Source organism: Ranitomeya variabilis, chromosome 2 (assembly GCF_051348905.1).
Source record: "Ranitomeya variabilis isolate aRanVar5 chromosome 2, aRanVar5.hap1, whole genome shotgun sequence".
Taxonomy (NCBI): Eukaryota; Metazoa; Chordata; class Amphibia; order Anura; family Dendrobatidae; genus Ranitomeya; species Ranitomeya variabilis.
The window spans coordinates 914,656,308-914,676,866 of record NC_135233.1 but is presented as its reverse complement, the minus strand read 5'-3'; the positions used below and the strand labels follow the sequence as shown (position 1 = coordinate 914,676,866).

At 46.7% G+C, this 20,559-nt stretch overlaps 1 protein-coding gene across 1 annotated transcript in view; it reads right to left on the bottom strand.

The window, feature by feature from the left end:
* Window positions 1–3,469: 3,469 nt before the first annotated feature.
* LOC143810019 (transient receptor potential cation channel subfamily V member 6-like) overlaps window positions 3,470–20,559 on the bottom strand; it is a 216,672-nt gene continuing 199,582 nt past the window's right edge. The window contains exon 17 of the mRNA XM_077292933.1: window positions 3,470–4,848. Coding sequence (XP_077149048.1) covers window positions 4,698–4,848 — 151 coding nt within the window. The 3' untranslated portion in view covers window positions 3,470–4,697. The remainder of the gene's footprint in view (window positions 4,849–20,559) is intronic.

Sequence of the window (20,559 nt, the reverse complement as noted above, 5' to 3'; positions counted from 1 at the left end):
AGATGAGAATACCCCTTTAATCAAATCTCCCTACCATCTGAGAGGTTCTCTTTAAGGAATGTTTCAGATGGACCCGATCCTTTACCCTAATGTATTGGTTACTTTAACTAAGGTGTTCCTCCAGCTTAAAAGGAAAAGTTTGCCCCGTTTTTAGCTATTAATCTGGCCCCAGTGTGGTGTTAGTGATGCAATGTGCATCACTAACATGTTTTTGTCAAAGGAAAGCTTCAACTGGTAAGTTTAAAGCACACTTTATATCATTAGGGGATTCCGGCACATACCCTTTCTTTCAGTCATAGGGGTGGAGATTTTATCTTTTCAGTCACAGATCCGTCAGTGTGGTTTTGAAATTATGCACGCCCACAGAAATGTAATTGATTGGTGTGACTGGACCGACGCCATTGCAACCACGCAGAAAATCCCGTGCTACATGGGTGCCATGATGTCAGGCCAGTCATGACAACCAAGCGCCATCCTGTGGGCATGCATAAGTTACTATTTATCAATGAGGTGACAGGCTCCCTGTAAATTAACACATCTCTCTGTGATTCTGTATATAGTTTTTTTTTTACAGCACAACTTTTATTCAACAAGAGCTTAAAACAATCCTAAATCTTCTTATTAATGTATAAGTTGCCGTGCAGCTAGCCATTCAAATGCCTCAGTAATTAGTCTGTATTTATCACATAGCAGGACATGATTAGTCTCATAGCATTTGCAAGGTGCCATCAAGCCCATCCTATGCGCTGAATACAGACTAATTAATGAGGCACTTGAGCGGCTAGCTGCAAGGTCCATATACAGTGGGGCAAAAAAGTATTTAGTCAGTCAGCAATAGTGCAAGTTCCACCACTTAAAAAGATGAGAGGCGTCTGTAATTTACATCATAGGTAGACCTCAACTATGGGAGACAAACTGAGAAAAAAAAATCCAGAAAATCACATTGTCTGTTTTTTTATCATTTTATTTGCATTTTATGGTGGAAAATAAGTATTTGGTCAGAAACAAACAATCAAGATTTCTGGCTCTCACAGACGTGTAACTTCTTCTTTAAGAGTCTCCTCTTTCCTCCACTCATTACCTGTAGTAATGGCACCTGTTTAAACTTGTTATCAGTATAAAAAGACACCTGTGCACACCCTCAAACAGTCTGACTCCAAACTCCACTATGGTGAAGACCAAAGAGCTGTCAAAGGACACCAGAAACAAAATTGTAGCCCTGCACCAGGCTGGGAAGACTGAATCTGCAATAGCCAACCAGCTTGGAGTGAAGAAATCAACAGTGGGAGCAATAATTAGAAAATGGAAGACATACAAGACCACTGATAATCTCCCTCGATCTGGGGCTCCACGCAAAATCCCACCCCGTGGGGTCAGAATGATCACAAGAACAGTGAGCAAAAATCCCAGAACCACGCGGGGGGACCTAGTGAATGAACTGCAGAGAGCTGGGACCAATGTAACAAGGCCTACCATAAGTAACACACTACGTTACCATGGACTCAGATCCTGCAGTGCCAGACGTGTCCCACTGCTTAAGCCAGTACATGTCCGGGCCCGTCTGAAGTTTGCTAGAGAGCATTTGGATGATCCAGAGGAGTTTTGGGAGAATGTCCTATGGTCTGATGAAACCAAACTGGAACTGTTTGGTAGAAACACAACTTGTCGTGTTTGGAGGAAAAAGAATACTGAGTTGCATCCATCAAATACCATACCTACTGTAAAGCATGGTGGTGGAAACATCATGATTTGGGGCTGTTTCTCAGCAAAGGGGCCAGGACGACTGATCCGGGTACATGAAAGAATGAATGGGGCCATGTATCGTGAGATTTTGAGTGCAAACCTCCTTCCATCAGCAAGGGCATTGAAGATGAAACGTGGCTGGGTCTTTCAACATGACAATGATCCAAAGCACACCGCCAGGGCAATGAAGGAGTGGCTTCGTAAGAAGCATTTCAAGGTCCTGGAGTGGCCTAGCCAGTCTCCAGATCTCAACCCTATAGAAAACCTTTGGAGGGAGTTGAAAGTCAGTGTTGTCAAGCGAAAAGCCAAAAACATCACTGCTCTAGAGGAGATCTGCATGGAGGAATGGGCCAACATACCAACAACAGTGTGTGGCAACCTTGTGAAGACTTACAGAAAACGTTTGACCTCTGTCATTGCCAACAAAGGACATATTACAAAGTATTGAGATGAAATTTTGTTTCTGACCAAATACTTATTTTCCACCATAAAATGCAAATAAAATGATAAAAAAACAGACAATGTGATTTTCTGGATTTTTTTTGCTCAGTTTGTCTCCCATAGTTGAGGTCTACCTATGATGTAAATTACAGACGCCTCTCATCTTTTTAAGTGGTGGAACTTGCACTATTGCTGACTGACTAAATACTTTTTTGCCCCACTGTACATTATTAATAATATTTAGGATTGTTTATTTTTAATTCTACTTTAAAGGTTACATTTTTTTCTTTCGTTTAAGTGGTTTTAACAAGTTAGTGTGTGTAATTTGATAGGAACAACAGAAATAGAACAAGTATCTTATCCCACTTACTAGAAGAAAGGAGGGTGAACAACAAGCACAATAGGGTCTTATATTAGATTAGTGTTTTATTATTAGATGAAACTAAAGAAGCACTCCTGCTCCCATCAAAGTTTTTATCATCTTAATATATTGCAGTCATATTATACAACACTGTGTACATACAATTGCCCGTTTTGCCTTTCTACCAGTTAATTCTGCTCTTTTTTATTAGGTCTATGACATCACGTGGTTAATAACTGACTATCTGAATCCTTCTAAGCTCTGTGTAGAAACAGGAGGTCAATTTTCTCTGCATAACTCATCAGTCACTGCAAAAGTCCCAGGCAGCGGGGAGGAGAGAGCAGCTGGGTCAGAAGTTGAAGAGGGGAATGATTTCTGCAGGGACAAAAAATTCCTGTGTCTACATACAGCAGAGAAAAGAGAATAATTAGATGGGTAGAAAGGCAAATGAGCATTTGTAAGTACACTGTGCTATGTAATATGATGGTTACAATATATAAAGATGATAAAAAGTTTGATGGGAGGAGGGCTTCTTTAAGGAACTGCTCACCTATGGGGGTTGTGTTAATCCACAAGGGAGGAATCAAGATGAATCCGCTGTTCCAGCACCCTCAGATCGTGAATCCCGCCGTGACAATCAATTAATAGGAGAATTACCACAGTAAGATTTTAATTTACTACTGTGGTTCTTCTGAGGAAGACGTTGGTTCAACTTCAAAACACGTAAAGAATAAACCGCCTGATCTTATCATTGCTGGTCCCTGTCTCTTGTTATCTATATCGGCAGCGCAGACTATCAGCCTCATTCTCCTACCATTTCTGGTAGCCTGACAACCATGTTACAAGACGAAAAAGGAAGGACAATGGGGTTGTTAAAAACACACACATTTTATTGTATAATCTGAGACACACAATGGAAAGTTTTTTTTATTTTAATTTCTGACAAAAGGAATTTTAAAACCAACAGCAAAACATTGCATCTTATGGAAGCTTTTCATTTGAGTGTGGAGTTTCCTACTACTTTGCAAGCAGTATGTATTCTATCGTATATTTCACAGTTGTTAAAGGGTGTGATGGAGGTGACTCGCAGACCTCGCCAGTGGCACTCTGCTCACCACGCGGTTTCTCCTCATGTCTGGCCGTCCCGCTGAGTCTGCTTCATACAGGACTGCTGCATCTGCATGTGACTTCCATCTAGCCTCAGTGGGCGTGGCCAGTCTCTGCAGGACACAGCAGGGTGAAATTACTGCAGAGACCATCCATGCCTCCCCAAGACTAGATTGAAGTCACATGCCGATGCAAAATATAAAAATCCACAAAAAACAGATGCAGCCATAAAAATCTGATGCCATACTCTGGCATTCGACTTTTTTCTTGCACCCATAAACTTGAATGGGTGAATGTAATCTGACTTCAGAGTCAAATCACTACATGTTGCTTTATTTTTTTTTCATAGGAAGGAAAATCAACCTTATTTTTAAAAGCTGATACTATGCAAGGTGATTTTATTGATTAGCATACATACATAAGGTGAATTAGATGGGGTACATAAGCGGTAAAAAAAGGACATTTTTTTCACAGACGGATTCTGTCATTGGTCATCACCACTGCCCCATGGAATAAAATGGGACGGTGTGCTATCTGATAAAAAATTGTATAACACTCGTCCGGTGTATACGCTGGTGGGCACGAGCCCCAATTCTGACTAATGTCTGAAATCTGCAGAGATAATACTAATACTTCCACCACCCATTTAGAGCGAATGAATTATTTGAACCCTCATAAATTCTTGATTTTGAATTCCTTGAATTTACTATAATATGGAAATATTTCCTGGTTAGGCACTGACATCAATAGGCAGAATGTCAATAAATGAAAAGCACAATTTCTTAAGACACGTAGAAAAACCTATATTTCCGTAGACCCACTAGTCCTATTGGTTGGTATTAGTGCTTTGCAATATGTCCCAATCCATCACATAGCACGAGCCACTCTCATAGACTTGGCGCATCTTCTGTCTGGTCTAGTTCTACGCTGTCTCAATTTAAGACAGTAAAAATCAATCTACACACTTTGCTCACACATATAATATGGAGAATAACATGTCACTTATATCTTACTCTTGTAATGTACAGGCTTGTAGGTAGGCGGCCTATAATACAGTTATTTCCGAGGTATCGTGCATGCTGATAATCAGAGAAATGTTTTTTCTAATCATGTCCCAGCATAACACAGACTTTTTGCATAGTACCACTGGAAGTTTCATTTTTTCAGTCTCATTCTCATTTAATATTTCTTCAACCCTAAAAGAAAAACAATAAAATATTCTGAACCAAACATTATGACAATACTGTATAGTACCGTAAACATACTTACATATTGTACCCATTATTTCAATTGATTTTTTTTTTATGCATTTTATATATCCCACTAAACGTGCTGAAGATTGATGAGGGTCTGGTTCCTGAAACCCCCATTGTTCTCTCAAAAAACTGCTGAGAAACTCTCTCTTCAACAAGCAGTTCCTTTATGGGTGTGCACACAGTGCTATGTATGGACACATAGACCTTAGTTTGAGCCCGTAGTGATGGAGGAGCCGGGTGTTCTGTTTGCATGGGCAGCGCACTTCTGGGCAGACTTTTGCACAAGCAGTGAGATTCTCAAGAACTGGACCAAACCAATTTACATTTAAGAGATTGTAAAATAGCAAAAATCATTGGTAGGTAAATAAGTTAAGCAACAGGCAATTTACATACAAGAAGGAGTACGGAAGACACAAAAGTTTAATGGTTCCCAACATTTCCAACACATACTAAGAAATCTACCAAAGAAGCCGTTTTAATAGCTTATTGGGGTTTAATAGGATTGTTACCTAGGCTCCGATTCATTAAGGTGTTACTGTCAGAATTCTGGTGTAGACCACCCTATAGGGAATTTATCAACAGGTTTTTGCTATCTCATCTAAGAGCAGCATAATGTAGGAAAAGAGACCCCAATTCTAATGATGTATCACCTAGTTTACTAGGTGAAGCAGTTGTGATACAAGTTTTTAAATGTAGCATGTAGCAGAGCTCAGAAAGCTAGCCCTGCACATGCTACAGCTTTCTATGTACATTGCATATTGACAGTAAACTGCTAATCAGTGTGGTTGGTGTGGTTGGACCAGGAGGCACGTGGGCAGCTAGTCTGGCAGTGATGATCTCCTGCTGATAATGCACTGATAGTATTGAAACTATAGTATGTAGCCTAGTAAGTGGCACACCACTGAAATCAGTGTCTCAGCCCCTACCTCATGCTATTCTCAGATTACATAGCAAAACACCTTCTGGTAAATTCCCTTTAATAAATAAAGCATGATAACATGGGAGGGAATAGGCATGAATACACCCATCAAATTCTTGAAAAGTTATCCCAGGTAAATGGCGTAACTATCTTCAGAAATGTACTCTAATTCCTGACTGTTGTACATTTCTGCCAGTGGCAGAGGCGTATCCAGGGGGGGCAGCCGGGGCATCTGCCCCAGGCACAGCTGACAGGGGGGGCACCATTGGGCTGCCTGATGCAGCGGTCCAAGGAGGAGGCTCCCCGTCGGCAGCATTCTGCCACCCCCACACTGAGATTCATGCTCTGGGGGCTAGGAAGGGATGGTTGGGGTCGGGGACACTATATGGAGTCAGTGCAAGGGAATGTGTGAGAAAACAGTAGGATTGGGGGATGGCTGCAGACACATGGATAGGGAGCAGGGGGAGTAAATTGAGGAGGAGCAAGGCCAGGGGGCTAGATGGGTGGGGGTGGGAGATTTATTCTGTTGGGGGGATTTATTCTGTGGGGTGATTTATTCTGTGAGGAGGATTTATTTTGTGGGGGGATTTATTCTGTGGGGGGGAGATTTATTGTGTGAGAAGGATTCTGTGGGGGAATATTTACTCTTTGGGGGGATTTATTTTGTGGGGCTTGGGGATTCATTCTGTGAGGAGGATTTATTCTGTGGGGGGATTTATTCTGTGGGGTGATTTATTCTGTGAGGAGGATATATTATGTGGGGGGATTTATTCTGTGAGGAGGATATATTCTGTGGGGGTGGGGATTTTTTCTGTTGGGGGGACTTATTCTTCAAGGGTAGGGGATTTTTCTGTGAGGAGGATTTATTTTGGGAGGGGATTTATTCTGTGAGGAGGATATATTCTCTGGTGGGGATTTATTCTGTGAGGAGGATATATTCTGTGGGGGTGGGGATTTTTTCTGTTGGGAGAATTTATTCTTTGGGGTGGGGGATTTATTCTGTGAGGAGGATTTATTATGTGGGGGATTTATTCTGTGAGGATATATTCTGGGGGGATTTATTCTGTGAGGAGGATATATTCTGTGGGGGATATATTCTGTGAGGGGGGTTTATTCTGTGAGGAGAATATTCTCTGGGGGGATTTATTCTGTGAGGAGAATATATTCTGTGGGGGTGGGGAATTTATTCTGTTGGGGGATTTATTCTTTGGGGTGGGGGATTTATTCTGTGAGGAGGATTTATTTTGTGGGGAATTTATTCTGTGGGGGGAGATTTATTGTGTGAGGAGGATTCTGTGGGGGAAGATTTACTCTTTGGGGGGGATTTATTTTGTGGGGGTTGGGGATTCATTCTGTGAGGAGGATTTATTATGTGGGGGATTTATTCTGTGAGGAGGATATATTCTGTGGGGGGATTTAGTCTGAGAGGATATATTCTGTGAGGGGGGTTTATTCTGTGAGAATATATTCTGTGGGGGGGATTTATTCTGTGAGGAGAATATATTCTGTGGGGGTGGGGATTTATTCTTTGGGGGTGGGGGATTTATTCTGTGAGCAGGATTTATTTTGTGGGGGATTTATTCTGTGGGGGGAGATTTATCGTGTGAGAAGGATTCTGTGGGGGAATATTTACTCTTTGGGGGGATTTATTTTGTGGGGGTTGGGGATTCATTCTGTGAGGAGGATTTATTCTGCGGGGGGATTTATTCTGTGAGGAGGATTCATTCTGTGAGGAGGATTTATTCTGTTGGGGGGATTTATTCTGTGAGGTGGATATATTCTGTGGGGGTGGGGATTTTTTCTGTTGGGGGATTTATTCTTTGGGGGTGGGGGATTTTTCTGTGAGGAGGATTTATTTTGTGAGGGGATTTATTCTGTGAGGAGGATATATTATCTGGTGGGGATTTATTCTGTGAGGAGGATATATTCTGTGGGGGATTTATTCTGTGAGGATATATTCTCGGGGGATTTATTCTGTGAGGAGGATATATTCTGTAGGGGATATATTCTGTGAGGGGGGTTTATTCTGTGAGGAGAATATATTCTGTGGAGGGATTTATTCTGTGAGGAGAATATATTCTGTGGGGGTGGGGGATTTATTCTGTTGGGGGGATTTATTCTTTGGGGGTGGGGGATTTATTTTGTGGGGGATTTATTCTGTGGGGGGAGATTTGTTGTGTGAGGAGGATTTTGTGGGGGGATTTATTTTGTGGGGGTTGGGGATTCATTTTGTGAGGAGGATTTATTCTGTGGGGGGATTTATTCTGTGAGGAGGATATATTCTGTGGGGGGATTTAGTCTGGGAGGATATATTCTGTGAGGGGGTTTATTCTGTGAGAATATGTTCTGTGGGGGGGATTTATTCTGTGAGGAGAATATATTCTGTGGGGGTGGGGGATTTATTCTTTGGGGGTGGGGGATTTATTCTGTGAGCAGGATTTATTTTTTGGGGGTATTTATTCTGTGGGGGGGAGATTTATTGTGCGAGAAGGATTCTGTGGGGAAATATTTACTCTTTGGGGGGATTTATTTTGTGAGGGTTGGGGATTCATTCTGTGAGGAGGATTTATTCTGTGGGGGGATTTATTCTGTGAGGATTTATTCTGTGAGGAGGATTTATTCTGTGGGAGGAAGATTTATTCTGTGCTGGAAAGATTTAGTGTAACGGGGGAGAGATTTGAGAACACAAGTTTGGGGAGCAAGGGAGGGAGGGACAGGTGCAGACACAATATGGAAAATGGGAAAGATTTGAAACCACAGTATGAGGGGCAAGTGGGGAGATGGGGGGCATGTATGAGAAAGCAGTTTGGGAGATGGGTGCATTCACAGTATGGTGATTGAGAGAGATAGGTGCAGACACAGTATGGGGAGTGGGAAATTGGTGCAGACACAGAAGGGGGTGATGGCTGCAGACATAATATGGGGAGCCAGAGGGATTTATGAGGTGACAGTATGGTTAGGAGGGGGATGTAAGAGAAGACAGCATGAGAAGGCAAGGGGAAATGTATGAGGAGGTAAAGGGTAATGTATGAGGAGACTATCGAGGGGAATAATGTGTGGAGACAGTATGGAGTGTGAGTGGGCACAGATTAAAGACTGAGTAGTGTGGTGAGGTAGCATGGGGAAAAAGTGCAAGGTCACAGCCATGGAGGGGAGTGTGGTGAGGGGGTCACAGCATAGAGGCTGGGCCCTATAGGGGTGACACAGAATTAAGAGGAACCCCAATATAGAAAGGAGAGGGCAGTGTGGCGGGCATGTACCATAAGAGGGACAGTGTGTGGGTCATATTTTGTGCAGAGAATATAGTGAGCAATTATTTATTCAGAGGCTCAGCATACACCAGATATTTTTATTCGGAATAATAACACTGGTATCATTAGGGGCGTTGTGTGGGGGTGTGCTGCACAAGACTGGAGAAGATAGAAGTCTGTGGAGACGAGCCCAGGGAGAGGAGTCATCATGGCGTCTGGACAAAATAAAGATAAAATGAAAGAGACGGTGTCTTTGGAGTCGTTCATCTAAAAAGGGCCCTGGATGTAAATTTTTTTTGGTGATACTAATTCTTATATTTTTATTTATGTTAGGAACATTAAAGGGGTTGTCCAGGTTTGTGATGAGTCTGCAGTCATTCTATGTGACTGCAGACTTCTGAATTCTCACACTGCACACTGTCAGGATTCTTTTGTGCCAGCGATTTACATACGTGCGGTCACATGCTGACAAGACATGCATAGCCTTAGTTAATGAAAATGAATTGAGCAAGGCCGGACAAATCTAGTTGGAATATGGCCAGAAGTATTCTAATCGCATACTTGTGCTGATGCAGCGCCCCAGAGTCCTGGTCGTTGCAGTACTGATGCTCCGCCGCTAAGGGGGGCTATGGTACGTCTGATGGCACTGAAGGAGTTCACCTGACCAGGTATCACAGACACCAATACACTTCACAGTCTGGCCTCCAGGGGGAGCTAAGGGCGCTATGTATTAGGCCACTCCTCACAGTCTGGTAAAACTGGGGGTTGGATAGGAAGTTAGAAAGGAAGCTGACTGGGTTGGGACCAGGCAACATCCTGTGGCAGAGGGTGTTGCAGGGGAAGATTCAGGGGGGTCCCTGTCAGGGGTGTAATCCTGGCCGAGGCCTAGCGAACAGAGAGAACGTTACGGGACCGCGCCTGCACCCGATCGCGGTGGTACCCTAAGAAAGGACAAGAAGCGAGGTTTATTGTGCTGAGTGAGAAACGAGATCAACGCAACAAGGAGAAACACCAGTAGGAGTCGTGCTGTAAGACTAGGCAACATCCTACTGAGGCGCGCAGCCGGTGGCCGGAACGCCGAGGAAGTATAGAGCTCCAGGCCTAACTTCAAACCTACGGCAGGACAGTCAGTTATAGGCGGGCTGTCTCACCCAAATCACCTAAGAAGACATAGGGGGCAACAACAGGAGAGGGGCAACACTAGGGTCCAGGAAGAGCTCCGAGCCTACCCGTCATACGGGTGCGTCCTAGCCATATCATCTGGGGGACGAAGAGGAACATCATAATCGAGTTGTGAGGGAACTTCAGAAACAGACACAACAGTTGTGGGGACTATCCCGTAAGCACAGCAGGGGAGGACCACAACACACAAGCGCTAGAAGGTAGGCACAGATTTCCACCTGCAAAGGGAACTCTGGAGGTGCCATCGGACCGGCCAGACTTGCGCAGCCCGGTTAACCGTATTCCGGACTGAGGATCCTGAAGCCTTCAGTAAAGAGGTAAAGAGACTGCAACCTGGTGTCCTCGTTATTTACTGCGACCTGCACCGCACCATAACATCATCACCACCCACACTTTTCATTGGGCACCCCTCAGCAGGGTCACGGACCGGGTCTAGCCACCGTGACAACCCCAGGACAGAGACTCAGAGGCCCGGTACCGGGTACCCCTCGGCCCTGCGGCAGTGGGGGCGCTACAACTTGGCGTCACGAACAGGATCTACTTAAGCCTGAAGAATCAGGTCATGTGTGCCTTGGAACTGTGATTTATTGTGCTTGGACTGTGACTTATTGCAAAGACTGTGTATTGCCACTTGCCGCCAGAAGTTCCAGCCAAAGCCGCCGCCATTACAGTGCTAAGGAGAGCGCGGGAGAAGAAGAAGGGCGTGGAGTGGGCGTAGACAAGCTGGAGAGCGCGAAAGACAATGGCCGCCCAGTCTAAATATTTCTGCCCCTTGAGGACGTGTCCGTCAGCAGCCGAGATCCGCCTACTGATCCTCAATGGGGGGCGGAGACAACGAAAGCAAAACCGCCCACGAAGGAGAGAGCGGGAAAAGGACCAGGAAGAAGAAGTCAGCAACATGGAGGACGCCATGGCAAGCCACCCGGAGCCGGAGCGTGGGGTAGGAGCAGAGGACTCCCCCAGCTACCTGGAGGGGCACCGCAACCAGGCCTCCACCGCTGATATTGACTTCCTGCAGGCCAGAGTGGATGAGCTCGGCGACCAACTCCAGCGGACGCAGCTGAGCACTGAGGCCGGGTGGAAGAAGACCTTCATCGGGAGCATCATCAGAAGTCTGTTGGCAGCCTCGTCTGGTCCGGAGCAAGAAAGAAGTTCCAGCGCTCCGAAGCCAGAAAGCAAGGCCCTGCCGGAAAGCGAGGTGCTGCAAACGGAGATGACAACGCCGCAGCGCAAGGCCCTGCAACTAGCGTTCCAGACCCCAGCGGAGATGGAGCAGATCGGCACCGGAGGGACCGCGGGAAGAAGACACTGGAGAGGAAGCAAAGATGGCGACGCCGGGAGTACCGCGTGGGGACGACCCGACCCAGCATGGGGCTGCACCTCCCGACACAGCCCCAGATGCGCCATCGTTGCAGGGACTGGCCCTTACAGAGTTACCGACGGGCAGACCCAACTGGCTGCCGTCTGAGGAGTGTGTGGCCGCAGCCGAGGCCCGGCAAATAGCACGCCGCCGGGAGGCCAATGCCCGTGTGACCGCTCGGCTGGGCCAGCCTACGGAAGTCCGCCTAACTCCGGTGTCCCCTGCTTCCTCCATCCCGGCCGCGGCAGAGTGCGAGCTACAGGCACAGGGCATGAGGATCCTGCCGGAGGCAGAACATCTGCGGCGCCTGATGACGGCGTGGAGGAATAGACCCCAACCTGCAGTCCAGATTGACCTGACGGATGCTGAGGAGGTTCCCCCCTCACACTGGGGTGTGGTGGTGTTCTTCAACTCCCGGGAAGGACAGGGAGTTATACAAGAAATTGGAGAGCCACTGCGGGTCCGTGTAATCGGGAAGAGGTGGAACCCTGCGGGGAAGGTACAGTCACGACCTGGAGCCCGGAGACGCGGTAACTTACACCCGGTGGAGGAGGGAGGTTGGCTGGATAGCTCGGGGTGTCCAGCGGTGCGTCACACTCCAGGCCGCTGCCGGGACGTCGGAGGACGAGCCTCCTGCAGGGAAGATGCCAGAACCTGCCCCCGCAGAACCCCAGGGAATCCAGGCCGACCGTGTAGCTACGGGTCGTGCTCACCCACGAGCGAGGAGGGTGTCCCGATGAGGAATCCTGTCGTTGCTGAATCCAGGACCTGTCCTTGTCACGCCACCACGACCTGTCTGCCAGGTGAGGCCCGGAAGGAGGCCGCCTCCTGCTCAGCCAAAAACTGAGTAAGCAAGAATGCTTCATCATTTGTATATAGTTAACGGTTTGTCCTTTTTTTGTGTTTTCTCTCCTGCTACAACCCGGCTAGGGTTAACTCTTAAAGGGATCCCTTTGTTTACCCGGGATCCCTTCTGCTGCTTTTGTTTTTGTTTCTCGTTTTATCATTGTTGAAAGAACTGCTGGATCATGAACACTGCATGATTACAAACTCATTGTAAATAGTTTGCACCTTCTTAAAGGTGCCCTCCACTGGTTTTACAAAAGAAAGGACTCTTTGCAAAGAAACTGTTCCTGGAAACAGCACCGGAGTCCTTACTGCATACGGACTTGCAGCTTGAGAAGTTGCACTACCTCATAGAGACTTGGTCCCTTCTTAAAGGGGACGTTCATCGATAGCACTTAGAGAATGATGATACTTTAACAGAAGAAGTAATAATGCTGTCATGTAGCAGTTATATGTAGTTAGTTAGTTAATTGTAAGGAATGTTTAATAATGTGTTAGAGAATGAGAACAGGAAGTGAACCCGTACGGGGTTAGTCGGTGAGTCCTCCTAGGAGCCATACAGAGATGGCTCGGTGATCCTGAACTGAGAGATGGATGATACATTCTATACTGTGTATAGTAGCAGAAAGGCAGAAGGCCCGGGCGGAAAGGGGCGGTCCTGCAACAGAACGAGAGGCAGTAGGCCTGGGGCAGATAGACAGGTGGTCCTGCAGATGTAAAAGATGGAAAATGAAGAAAAGTTGATTAGCCTTATAGTGTTTTATAAGAAGGTCTTTAGTGGATTCAGCGTGTACGTCCTTAAAGGCAACGTTAAATTATTGTTCAAAAGTTTGCACTTAGTAGACTACCCGGTTGGGTCAGAAAAGTTATTTATAGTATGTTATTTAAAGTATTTAACCATGTTTGTAACGTTCAAGTGCCCTCACCTCCCATAAAGGGAAGCTCTGTTCAAATTTGCTTATTGTTACTGCATTTCAAAATTGTATGTCTTTTTGCTGACATGTATTGTTGTTTTCTTCCCAGTCCAGGAGTACTGGATTTAACCGGGGGGGAGTGCAGCGCTGACAAGACATGCATAGCCTTAGTTAATGAAAATGAATTGAGCAAGGCCGGACAAATCTAGTTGGAATATGGCCAGAAGTATTCTAATCGCATACTTGTGCTGATGCAGCGCCCCAGAGTCCTGGTCGTTGCAGTACTGATGCTCCGCCGCTAAGGGGGGCTATGGTACGTCTGATGGCACTGAAGGAGTTCACCTGACCAGGTATCACAGACACCAATACACTTCACAGTCTGGCCTCCAGGGGGAGCTAAGGGCGCTATGTATTAGGCCACTCCTCACAGTCTGGTAAAACTGGGGGTTGGATAGGAAGTTAGAAAGGAAGCTGACTGGGTTGGGACCAGGCAACAGCCTGTGGCAGAGGGTGTTGCAGGGGAAGATTCAGGGGGGTCCCTGTCAGGGGTGGGATCCTGGCCGAGGCCTAGCGAACAGAGAGAACGTTACGGGACCACGCCTGCACCCGATCGCGGCGGTACCCTAAGAAAGGACAAGAAGCGAGGTTTATTGTGCTGAGTGAGAAACGAGATCAACGCAACAAGGAGAAACACCAGTAGGAGTCGTGCTGTAAGACTAGGCAACATCCTACTGAGGCGTGCAGCTGGTGGCCGGAACGCCGAGGAAGTATAGAGCTCCAGGCCTAACTTCAAACCTACGGCAGGACAGTCAGTTATAGGTGGGCTGTCTCACCCAAATCACCTAAGAAGACATAGGGGGCAACAACAGGAGAGGGGCGACACTAGGGTCCAGGAAGAGCTCCGAGCCTACCCGTCATATGGGTGCGTCCTAGCCATATCATCTAGGGGACGAAGAGGAACATCATAATCGAGTTGTGAGGGAACTTCAGAAACAGACACAACAGTTGTGGGGACTATCCCGTAAGCACAGCAGGGGAGGACCACAACACACAAGCGCTAGAAGGTAGGCACAGATTTCCACCTGCAAGGGAACTCTGGAGGTGCCATCATCGGACCGGCCGGACTTGCGCAGCCCGGTTAACCGTATTCCGGACTGAGGATCCTGAAGCCTTCAGTAAAGAGGTAAAGAGACTGCAACCTGGTGTCCTCGTTATTTACTGCGACCTGCACCGCACCATAACATCATCACCACCTACACTTTTCATTGGGCGCCCCTCAGCAGGGTCACAGACCGGGTCTAGCCACCGTGACAACCCCAGGACAGAGACTCAGAGGCCCGGTACCGGGTACCCCTCGGCCCTGCGGCAGAGGGGGCGCTACAGTGACATGACCATCCACTCTTGCCATCAGCAAGGGAGAATCCTAAAAGTGTGCAGTGCATGCCTTGTAAGAATTCAGAGGCCTGCAGTCACTTAGAGTGACTGCAGACTTTCGTCTCAAACCTCTTATTTATAAAATAAAGCCTTGTAGCCAATCCTAACAGCGTGTAAAATACTCACTGTCAGGATTTAGCTCTGTTCACTGGTTCCAGCCATTTCACTCATATGCGATTTTCATGCTTATGGTCATGTGACAATGAACTTCTCTTCCTGCTTCTTTCAGTTTTCCAGTGGACATTGAGAGAATTAGGGAGAGTAGCTAGTCGGCATGTGACTGTAAGTTAGGGCACTGGTTAGCACTGCAGCGTAGTAGCGCTGGGGTCTTGGGTTCAAATCCCACCAAGGACAACATCTGCAAGGAGTTTCCATGCTCTCCCCATGTTTTTGTGGGTTTAAGCCGGGTTCTCTGGTTTCCTCCCACACTCCAAAGACATACTGATAGGGAATCTATACTGTGAGCCCCATTGGGGACAGTGATGTCTGTAAAGCACTGCGAAATAAGATAGCACTATATAAGCAAAGCATAATAAATAAAGTGTGCAAATCGCCTATGATCTTCAGGAGGGGGCGTCAAATGGAATTCTTGTCATGCCAGTTAACAGAGGCACTCAATTCATTAGGCGTGTCATGCTCGCGCCCAGACTGGTTGGCGCGGGCGTGCGGGAGAGTGGCCCCACTGGACCACAGACCAAACTTCCCTGGAAGGGGCGTAACTAAGTAACTTCCTAGGTGTTCGCTGGAGCCTCTAATGGTAAGTTCAGAGTTGTGCAATAGGAAGCTACCAGGTACCACTCCAGGGTGGAGTCTGGTTGTGGCTGCTGATCCCACCGGGGAACGGAACATAGACAAGCAAGCGGGCACGGCTGGCACATAGGCAGGCAGACGGGTACAACAGGAACACTGTCAGGCAGGCGGGCACGGCTGGCTCTCAGGTAGGCAGGCACGGCTGGCTCTCTGGCAGGACTGGTGGACAAGACTGGCACACTGGAAGAACCGGTAGGGACCGGTCTGCAGGCAGGTATGTAGAACGGGTAAGAACCTGTTCAGACATGAGGACTTAGGAATAAGTAGATAAAGACCGCAAGAGCGGATGCAGAGCGAAAGCACAGGAGCTAGAGCCAAGAACAGAAATGCAGGAGGTGGAGCCAAGAGCAGGAGGCGGAGCCAAGAGCAGGAGGCGGAACCAAGAGCAGGAGGCGGAGCCAAGTGCAGACAGGCAGGAGGCGGAGCCAAGTGCAGGAGAAGTAGAACCGCAAGGAGCGGAGCCAGGTAGAACCGCAAGGAGCGGAGCCAGGTAGAACCGCAAGGAGCGGAGCCAGGTAGAACCGCAAGGAGCGGAGCAAGGTAGAACCGCAAGGAGCGGAGCAAGGTAGAACTGCAAGGAGCGGAGCAAGGTAGAACCGCAAGGAGCGGAGCAAGGTAGAACCGCAAGGAGCGGAGCCAGGTAGAACCGCAAGGAGCGGAGCCAGGTAGAACCGCAAGGAGCGGAGCCAGGTAGAACCGCAAGGAGCGGAGCCAGGTAGAACCGCAAGGAGCGGAGAGGAGCTGCGGGAGAGGTCTCTGCAGCAAAGCTGAGCAGAGCCACAAGGAAAGTGGAGAGAAGCTGCAGCAAGGGATAACTGCAACAGCAGAAGATAAGCTGAGTAGAAAGGAGCAGAAACGCAGAAGTGAGGAGCAGAGGTAAAGTCACAAAGGTTCAGAGCAGGCAGAGCTGCAAGAGTGCGGAGTGTAAGCAGACTGAGAATACAAGGAAAGACAACAGGGAAGGAAGCCAAAGACTAGGAGACCGAGGTAAGACTAAGTGCAGACAAGGCAATGGAACAAGACACAAGGACAAAGACACTGGGACCAGGATATACTGCCTCCTGGTGGGCGGACAAAGACCAAGGAAATAACACAGAGAATCCTCCAGAGAGGGAGTAACTCAGAGCAAGGCCAGGCAAACTCAGAAGCAAGACACTAACTGAGCTAACACATTGCACAGGCCCAGAACACTGGGTAGAGCTGCACTATATCCTGGAGGCCTCTTGGTAATTGGTCAGGAACAGATTGGACAGATGCACCTGATTGCTATAAGAACCAGAGAGTTCAGGCGCCGCCCCTCTATACACAGAACCATGAAGCATGCAGAGAGCAGAGACACAGAACATGGAGCTGGCAAGTAACAGAAACCACATCATGACCTGGAGCAGTGGGTAAGATAGTGTGAGAGATGCGAGGCCATGACGTGATGTCAGCAGAGTTGTTACAGTACCCCCCCCCCCCTTTACGGCCCCTCTTCTTCAAGCCCGCCAGAATAACTTGTAGAAGAAGGATGGGAGCACACATAGTCCAGGCCAACATGACATCTTCAGGGTAGAAGGCGGCAGGAGAGTCACCAGGTATCTCAGAAAACAAAGTCTCTTTGTGCTCTGCAGGGTTAGCTTCATCAGAAATCTCGGATAGCAAAGTCTCATTGTACCCAATAGGGTTAGCTTTCTCAAAGGACTGGACCATTTCCTCAGGGTAGACAAGAAGCAGGGACTTGGAAGATACCGATTTGTTATCTTCACCAGCCGGCCACATGGAAGCTGAAGGAATACTGACAGGATACACCTTCTGCCCGATATCCAGAGACAAACTTTCAGATAGCAGAGATGTTCTAGAGTACTGAACACAGGAAAAGTCACTAGAGATGAATGTGGAGAACAGCTCCACCGGGTCAGAGAAAAATTGAGGTAAACAAACTTCAGTTTTGAAATCTTCACCAGCCGGCCATAAGGACGCAGAAGGTATAAACATAGGAACAATCTTGTGCCCGTTATCCAGAAGAAATCGTCCAAGCGGCGGGGATGTTCCTAGGAACAGATTACAGGTATAGTCGTTGGAGATGTGTGGAGAGATAGTCACCGCTTCCCCATCTTCGGTGACATTAGCACACCTTGACTCGACGACTAAGTGTTTACTGGTATAGTCGCTGGAGATGTGTGGAGACATCGTCACCGTTTCCCCATCTTTGGTGACATCAGCACACCTTGACTCGTCGACTAGCAGACCAGCTGAAGAAGATGACACTGCTGAGTGTCTTTGACGCATGGGAACCAGACAGTTCTCAAGACTGGGTAAGTTCACACGAAGCACTTTACTGGAACCCTTGACCAGAGCGGGTGGTAGAGTCCTTGGCTCAGAAAGACCCATGGGCATAACAGACAGCATGTGGAAGACAAACTTCTTCATGTATAAGGCTCCAACTTGGAGCTGTAGTTGTCCTTGCAGGACTAGGCTGCTCTTTAGCAGGGTTCGGCCATTATCAGGCAACGCCCACACTGGGTTCTGGAGCTGAAGAACGGGGACCATACACCGACTCCGTATGACAGGCGGCTTAGACACACCAAAGCTCCCAGAAGGCAGAGAAACAGTCATTAACTTAGATGGAGAGGAAGTACTCTCGCCAGGGGCAGCCTCTCCAACTGGCCTGAGGTTTTGGAGCTTAACCCCTTCATGACCCAGCCTATTTTGGCCTTAATGACCTTGCCATTTTTTGCAATTCTGACCAGTGTCCCTTTATGAGGTAATAACTCAGGAACGCTTCAACGGATCCTTGCGGTTCTGAGATTGTTTTTTCGTGACATATTGGGCTTCATGTTAGTGGTAAATTTAGGTTGATAATTTCTGAGTTTATTTGTGAAAAAAACGGAAATTTGGCGAAAAATTTGAAAATTTTGCAATTTTCACATTTTGAATTTTTATTCTGTTAAACCAGAGAGTTATGTGACACAAAATAGTTAATAAATAACATTTCCCACATGTCTACTTTACATCAGCACAATTTTGGAAACAAATTTTTATTTTGCTAGGAAGTTATAAGGGTTAAAATTTGACTAGTGATTTCTCATTTTTACAACAAAATTTACAAAACCATTTTTTTTAGGGACCACCTCACATTTGAAGTCAGTTTGAGGGTTCTATATGGCTGAAAATACCCAAAAGTGACACCATTCTAAAAACTGCACCCCTCAAGGTGCTCAAAACCACATTCAAGAAGTTTATTAACCCTTCAGGTGTTTCACAGCAGCAGAAGCAACATGGAGGGGAAAAATTAACATTTAACTTTTCAGTCACAAAAATGATATTTTCGCAACAATTTTTTTATTTTCCCAAGGGTAAAAGGAGAAACTGGACCACGAATGTTGTTGTCCAATTTGTCCTGAGTACGCTGATACCTCATATGTGGGGGTAAACCACTGTTTGGGCGCACGGCAGGGCTCGGAAGGGAAGGAGCGCCATTTGACTTTTTGAATGAAAAATTGGCTCCAATCTTTAGCGGACACCATGTCGCGTTTGGAGAGCCCCCGTGTGCCTAAACATTGGAGCTCCCCCACAAGTGACCCCATTTTGGAAACTAGACCCCCCAAGGAACTTATCTAGATGCATAGTGAGCACTTTAAACCCTCAGGTGCTTCACAAATTGATCCGTAAAAATGAAAAAGTACTTTTTTTTCACACAAAATTTCTTTTAGCCTCAATTTTTTCATTTTCACATGGGCAACAGGATAAAATGGATCCTAAAATTTGTTGGGCAATTTCTCCTGAGTACGCTGATACCTCATATGTGGGGGTAAACTACTGTTTGGGCACATGGTAAGGCTCGGAAGGGAAGGAGCGCCATTTGACTTTTTGAATGAAAAATTATCTCCATAGTTAGCGGACACCATGTCAGGTTTGGAGAGGCCCTGTGTGCCTAAACATTGGAGCTCCCCCACAAGTGACCCCATTTTGGAAACTAGACCCCCCAAGGAACTTATCTAGATGCATAGTGAGCACTTTACACCCTCAGGTGCTTCACAAATTGATCCGTAAAAATTAAAAAGTACTTTTTTTTCACACAAAATTTCTTTTAGCCTCAATTTTTTCATTTTCACATGGGCAACAGGATAAAATGGATCCTAAAATTTGTTGGGCAATTTCTCCTGAGTACGCCGATACCTCATATGTGGGGGTAAACCACTGTTTGGGTGCACGGCAAGGCTCGGAAGGGAAGGCGCGCCATTTGACTTTTTGAATGGAAAATTAGCTCCAATCGTTAGTGGACACCATGTCGCGTTTGGAGAGCCCCTGTGTGCCTAAACATCGGAGCTCCCCTACAAGTGACCCCATTTTGGAAACTAGACCCCCCAAGAAACTAATCTAGATGCATAGTGAGCACTTAAAACCCCCAGGTGCTTCACAGAAGTTTATAACGCAGAGCCATGAAAATAAAAAAAAATATTTTTCTTTCCTCAAAAATGATTTTTAGCCCGGAGTTTTTTATTTTCCCAAGGATAATAGGAGAAATTGGACCCCAAATGTTGTTGTCCAGTTTGTCCTGAGTACGATGATACCCCATATGTGGGGGTAAACCACTGTTTGGGCGCACGGCAGGGCTCGGAAGGGAAGGCACGCCATTTGGCTTTTTGAATGGAAAATTAGCTTCAATCATTAGCGGACACCATGTCGCGTTTGGAGAGCCCCTGTGTGCCTAAACATTGGAGCTCCTGCACAAGTGACCCCATTTTGGAAACTAGACCTCCCAAGGAACTAATCTAGATGTGTGGTGAGCACTTTGAACCCCCAAGTGCTTCACAGAAGTTTATAACGCAGAGCCATGAAAATAAAAAATTATTTTTCTTTCCTCAAAAATGATTTTTTAACCCACAATTTTTTATTTTCCCAAGGGTAACAGGAGAAATTGGACCCCAAAAGTTGTTGTCCAGTTTCTCC